Raw genomic sequence first — 6871 nt, 5'->3', positions numbered from 1 at the left:
ATGACACAATTAGCAGCAGAATGGTTATCAATCACAGAATTAACACTAGAATTCTGATTCACTTTATAACCAGGGGGGAAACCATGGAGCTTGTAACATTTGTCTTGAGTGTGGCCTGTTCGTTTGCAATGAGTACAGAAAGGTGGTTGATCCTTCTTGAAACCTCTGTAAGTTTGATTACTAGATACACGAGACTTGTTAAAATTTGCACTCCGAACGTTGAGAGCCATAGACTGATTTTGGAGTTGGTTTACACCTACAACTCTTTGCCTCTCTTCTTGTATAACGAGAGAAAAAATACGATTTACAGGCGGAATTGGATCCATCAAAAGTATTTGCCCTCGAATCTGTGAATAAGAATCATTTAGACCCATCAAAAAGTTCATGGTGTGTTCTATTTCTTTTGCTCCACCACATGTGCACTTCCCACAAGAACAATGAACATTGTAATTCGATAACTCTTCCCATAGTACCTTCAATTTTGTGAAATAGACACTCACAACATCTTGACCTTGTGTCAGATTCATCAGATCACGTTTGATTTGAAAAATACGTGGCCCATTACTCTGTTGAAATCTTTCTTTAAGTTCTTTCCACATTTCGTAAGCCGAATCAGAGTAAATGATGCTAGCCGATATGTCTTTGGATACCGAATTTAAAATCCAAGAAATAACGATGTTGTTATTCCTGATCCATGACTTCACTTTCAGTTGATCAGAAACATTCGGTTTGAAAAGAGTTCCATCTATGAAACCAATTTTGTTCTTTACAGATAGGGCTCTCTCCATTGCTCTGCTCCAAGAGGCATAATTTTCACCTGTAAGAATTTGCGAAACCAACACAAGACCAGGGCTATCTGAGTGATGCAAAAAATACGGATCATCAATCTCGACAGTAGTAGTGGAACGCATTGTAGATTCACCTATTGAATCGTTCTGGTTCAGATCTGGATCTGAAAAATCAATATGAACAAAACCTAAAAACAATCAGAAAAGAAATTTGACCTTCCAAAGATCAATTTAAGAATCAAAGAACAGAGGAACAAAAAAAATTGATCGATCAACAATCAAATCAATACAGTAAACGGGAAGAATCAATTCGATCGAAGAAGAAGAAAAAAAACGATGCGTGCAGAAGACGCTCTGATACCATATTGTAAATCTGAGATCTGAGAGAGAGTGTTTTTCCATCTTATTTACTCAATGCAAACAAGTATTTATACAACAGACTAAAAGATATTGTACACTCGGGAACACCGAAACAACCATAGACCACACCAAACAGTACAACCTAAAATACAATTCTAATAGGAAAGCCTTGTGGGAGATGATGACCAGAAACGTCTAGGTGGAACTTGCAACGATTCAGAGCTTCCTTCCAACATCTCCACAACTTTGCTTATACATGGTCGATCTGATGGATCAGACTGAATACACCACAGGCTTRCCGTCACCATCTTCCTCGCTAATTCCTCTTCCTCTTTCGATGTCACCCCATTTACCCCTAGATTGTCTGTGGCTACTATCTGCTTGTATATCCGATCTGGGAAATATGCTTCACTCGTGCTYGTCGCATGATCGTTATTGTTCTTACGTGCACCAGTCATTTCAAGAACCATCATCCCGTAGCTATACACATCAGACTTGTGAGATGCCCCTCCAAGACTCTTGAAAAACACTTCAGGGGCCATGTATCCGATAGTCCCTCTTGCACCCGTTACAGAAACGATACTYTCCTTCCTTTTGCAGAGCTTGGCCARCCCAAAATCAGATATCTTGGGGACAAATTCTTCGTCCAASAGAATGTTGTGAGGCTTYATGTCGAAGTGCACGATTCTTGTGTTACAGCCTTGGTGCAGGTACTCTAGACCTCTTGCGATCCCTTTCGCTATTAGGAACAACGTGTTCCAGTCCAAATGACAACCATCACCTCGAAACTTATCCAATGATCCGTTTGGCATGAACTCATACATCAGGATTCTTTTCTTTCCCTCGATACAAAAACCTACGAGCGTGACGATGTTGACATGAGAAGTTCTAGTGATGCTTGCCACTTCATTAATGAAATCTTCTCCATCTCCTGTGGCTTCACCCAAGAGCTTTACTGCAACTAGATCCCCCTCTGGTAGTTGTCCTTTGTAGACACTTCCATACCCTCCTTGTCCTAGTTTCACTTGGAATGATTTCGTCATTTTCTTGATCTCTGAATACTTGTATCTTTTTGGAGACAGAGTTCCATAGCTCCGTATGAACATTTCTATTTGATGATTTGCAGCTTTTCGAGTCTTCCATAGCCGCTTTTTTCGATAGAGAATCGCACACAACAGAAGCATCATTCCTGCTATGCCGCATGAAAAGCCTGCACAAGATGTGTACAAAATGGTTTGATAGATAGAAAACAAGGAATGCTTCGTCTCTTGGTTCATTAATAAAGAGATCAGAGGTTCGTTTTCCGTTACGTACTTACGATTGTTAATCGCCATTTCCGGCTAAATTTCTGTTCAACTCCCTTGATGAATCCTGTTTGGGAAAGAAGGTAAAATGTAAAGGAACTCGGAATACAACCAGACGATGAACAGTGTGAAACGTTCAAAAGAGTGAGATTCAGCCATGATCAGTTATTCAAAAGACACATATGGCATACGATATTATGACACGAGTAATTAATGCTTGTTAGTTGGCAAAAAACTAGATTTGAAATGATGATAAACTCAGGGAAATTTGAAATCAAATATGAAGCACTAAAAGCTCCGGCGGATTGATGACATGCCTTCAACTTTCCGGCAACTGGAGCCGGCTTTGTACCCATCTCCGACGAATCCGCTTTTACACGTACACCGATGCCCATCGCTTCCATCCGACGGTGACACAATTTTTGTACAATCAGCATCACCAGAACAATCGCAAGTTCCCTTAAGCCACCACCCCAACTTAAAGACTTGGATGTCCACAGACACCAGGTTATCCCCAATCTCCTCCGACAGTACAACCCCGGAAAACAAAAACCGGCATCCCATCCTTGTCACGTTTTCATAATCAAAAAACATACGAGTACTATCACCGGAGTAACAACTCACGTTACCGTCATAACCATCCCGAACGCCGCTGCAATTGGTAATCTGGAGTTGGGTTCGTACAATCCTCATCGGAATCGCACAGTTCGACATCTTCTTCTCTTTGCAGTTTTCCATGAGGATGTTGTTGGTCGACGTGGGAGCATAGTGTTCACCATAGAGGTGGCTGATGGTGTCGACGGCACGGCCGCACATGGTGGGGAGGTTGACAAGTAAGCCGTCGGGGGTGATTTCTTGGATAGGGAATTCATTGATAAAAACGGTGCCATTGGAGGTGCAATTGAGCTGGACTTGGCAGCCGGAAGAGAAGCCGAATGGGTAGGGGACGAGATTGAACTGGCCACCTGGGCATGAGCGATCACAATTACCAAGGTTCTGAGATACAATGGAGGGTAAAATGGAGAGGAAAAATGTGAAGAAATTATGTAACTTGATCATCACTTAGAAAATAAAAGGAAACTGGGTCATGGAGTATGCAAAAAGCACTGAAAGCAAAGATGGAAATTTGGGACATATTTTATCCCTATTTTCTTAAAAACATTATTATAAACGACGAGTTTGATTTATTAAGAATTACTCGGGTAATGAGGTAATCGTGTAATAGAGCTGATATAAATTTTTATTTTAATGTTTAGTTTTTATTCTGTCTTTATCGATATAATACGATTTTATGTGATTTTGTGAAGACGATAATGTTTTTATTTTTGAATGAAATATAAATTTGAACATAGCATAAAAATTTTAAAAAATTAAATCGATATTAGTATCAAATTAACTATTTAACAGTTCATATTTTTTGTGAAACTTTTTTAGTTCAATTTTTTATTATAATTTGTTTTATATTTGATAACAAAATAATTTATTTTTGTTTTAATAATATATTTTTTATAAAGTTAATAATTAACATTCTGTTAGAGCTCAATGATTCTCTTAATTATATTTTAAATTTTCTATATTTAAAATGAATGTTTATTCTGTATTTGATTATGTTTATCTGCAATTAGTTACACGAATTAAAAAATGGAGCTTTAATAAGTTGTATTTACGCAAAATTACTTGTAATCTTGAATTTTAAGTAATATGCATCAATAAACAGTACTCGATGAATAAAAGATGATTTTTAAGAGTTTTTGTCAAATGTTTTATAATATAGTGTACATACATACATACATACATACATACATACATACATACATGCATACACACACACACACACACACGTGTGTGTAGACTAATCAAAAGAGAAGTATAAAAGGTTAAGAACCATAAAGACCTGTTTCATGTATTATGAAACAATGCATGTAAAAATACAACGTTTTTTTTCTATAATATGAGAATAAAATGTTCGTAAAATAACACATGATCAATGATTCTTTCGATTCTCGATTCTCATTATACATACATATATATATACATATATATATATATATATATATATTTTTTTTTTATTTAAAAGGTAAATTGTAGTATTTCGTACAGGTTCATATTCTATGTAATTTACTTCAAACTCAAAACTAAGGTATAGCAGTTGAAAAATTGAAGGAAATGAGATGAAGGGCAGAGATTGATGGGATCAGGATACATATGGTGGGGAGGCGAACATGGTTGAATGAAGTTTATAAAATCTTGTATTGTGTGATAGAGAAATGAAAGGAGATAATTAGATAAAGAACGGGATATTGTTTGAATTACCTTATCGTCAGGTGAGAGGCTAAGGGCCAAACAAATGTAGATGACATCCCCACATCACATATTAAAACGGTACTCGTGTAATGTAACGAAATATATCTTGATTTTAATATTTTGTTTTATATTATAGGTCTATCAATGTTATAATGCGATTTTATGTGTTTTTGAGAAAATATTAATGTTTTTATTTTGAATGAAATATAAATTTGAAGATATTATAAAATTTTGATGAAAATAAGCGATATTAGTATCAAATTAACTATTTAAAAGTTTTATTTTTTGTGTAATTTCTTTAATTCAATTTTTTATTATGATTTAATTGAATTTTAAAAACGAACTAATTTATTTTGGGTTTAATAAAATAATTTCTTTAAGATAATAATTAAGTATAATGTTAGAACTCAATAATTATCTGTATTATATTTTAGATTTTTTATATTTAAAATGATGTTTATCATGTATTTGATTATGTTTATCTATACTCATACGAATTCAAACATGGACATCGCCTCCCCATTCATCTTTGACACAATCCCAGAAAACAAAAACTGGCATCCCATCCTTGTCACGTTTTCATAATCAAGAAACATTTGAGTAATTAGGGGTACTCAAAAACCCGACCAACCCGATCAACCCTACCCAATACGAAATAACTCAACCCGAAGCAACTCAATATCTAATCAAGTTGTAAAATTGTCAAACTGTATGTAGTGAGTTGATATTGGGTTACCATTATTTGAACTCAACCCAACCCGGTGAACCCGATATCCTTTTATTTCTTGGAATTAATATGATTGTTGAATTTTTATTAATATGTACATTAGACAATTACACTATCATGTATGCTCTTCGTATACACATATTTTCAATCTATTCACATATTTATATTTACCATTGGTATATATGTTCAGTAACTATGAACATATATATGTAAATTAAGAAAATTAAATAAATATGATATACGTAAGAAGTATGGATAAGTTGTATCAAATGGTTGATGATGAAAAATAAATTATGAGTAGAGAAATAACATATTATAGGTTAGAAGAATATTTTAATGTACCATAGTACCAACCCGACTAATCCGACCATCCCGTACAGGTTGGGTTGCACTTTGGTTCGGGTTGAGTTAGATTAAGATTTTTCAAACCGCAAGCATTAGGTTGGGTTGTTTTGGTTGTTCAAATCTCTTCGAACCGATCAACACAAATCACCCCTAGGAGTAATATCACCGGATAGACAACTCACGTTACTGTAACCACCTTGAACGCTGCTGCGATTGACCGTTTCCGGTTGAGCTCCTAAGGTCATTGGAATCAAGCAATTCTCCATCTGCTCTTTGCAGTTTTCCACGATGACGTTGTTGCTAGACGTGGGAGCGTAGTTTTCACCATAGAGGGAACTGATGTTATCAACTACACGGCCGCACTTGGCGGGAAGGCTGACTAGTAAACCCTGGGAGTCGATTTATTGGATACGGAATTCACCGATTAAAATGGTGCCGGTGGAGGTGCAATTAAGCTGGATTTGGCAGCCGGAGGAGAAGCCCAACGGGTAGGGGACGTGATTGAATTGGCCGCCGGGCATGATCGGTCACAACCAACGAGGTTCTTCCATATAATGGAGTGCAAAATGGAGAGAAAAAATGTGAAGAAATTGTGTAATTTCATCTACAAAATATGAAGGAATGGGTTTGGGGAAATGGAGTATGCAACGAGTTAGAGCAGTGAAAGCAAGTTGGAGACTTGAAACAAATTTCATCTGAATTTTCTTAAGTTTATTGTATTCTTTCATAAAACCGTGAAATATGCATCTTGAAGATACATGTTTCTGTTAAAAGTCTCTTCCACCAGAACATGAAGCGTATTAAAACTTAAAGAAGGACGAGCAAGTGCACTGTAAATTAAAGAAGGACGAGCAAGGGTTAGGAAGAGAAGCCTTCATCTGCAACCGGTAGTGTTAATGCTCTCTCACTGGTTGAACTTCGTGTGGCTGATGGCATCGTACCTTGGGCAAGCCTTGTGGGAGATGATGACCAGAAACGTCTAGGTGGAACTTGCAACGATTCAGAGCTTCCTTCCAACATCTCCACAACTTTGCTTATACATG

General features: G+C 36.5%; 2 protein-coding genes across 2 annotated transcripts; both read right to left on the bottom strand.

Annotated features, from left to right (window-relative positions):
• Positions 1–1214: 1214 nt before the first annotated feature.
• Positions 1215–2206, bottom strand: LOC112518919 (LEAF RUST 10 DISEASE-RESISTANCE LOCUS RECEPTOR-LIKE PROTEIN KINASE-like 2.5). Its single transcript, XM_025126709.1, has one exon. It carries the CDS (start codon positions 2189–2191, stop codon positions 1304–1306), a length of 888 nt encoding a protein of 295 aa, XP_024982477.1. The 5' UTR covers positions 2192–2206; the 3' UTR covers positions 1215–1303.
• Positions 2207–2740: 534 nt separating this feature from the next.
• Positions 2741–3511, bottom strand: LOC112520151 (wall-associated receptor kinase-like 14). The gene has a single exon (XM_025128452.1). The coding sequence runs from the start codon at positions 3509–3511 to the stop codon at positions 2741–2743; it is 771 nt and encodes a 256-aa protein (XP_024984220.1).
• Between the last annotated feature and the right edge of the window lie 3360 nt (positions 3512–6871).

Source organism: Cynara cardunculus, assembly GCF_001531365.2.
Source record: "Cynara cardunculus var. scolymus isolate 2C chromosome LG 10, CcrdV1, whole genome shotgun sequence".
In the NCBI taxonomy this organism is placed as follows: Eukaryota; Viridiplantae; Streptophyta; class Magnoliopsida; order Asterales; family Asteraceae; genus Cynara; species Cynara cardunculus.
The sequence above is the reverse complement of the archived record's forward strand: the minus strand, read 5'-3'. Positions and strand labels throughout refer to the sequence as shown.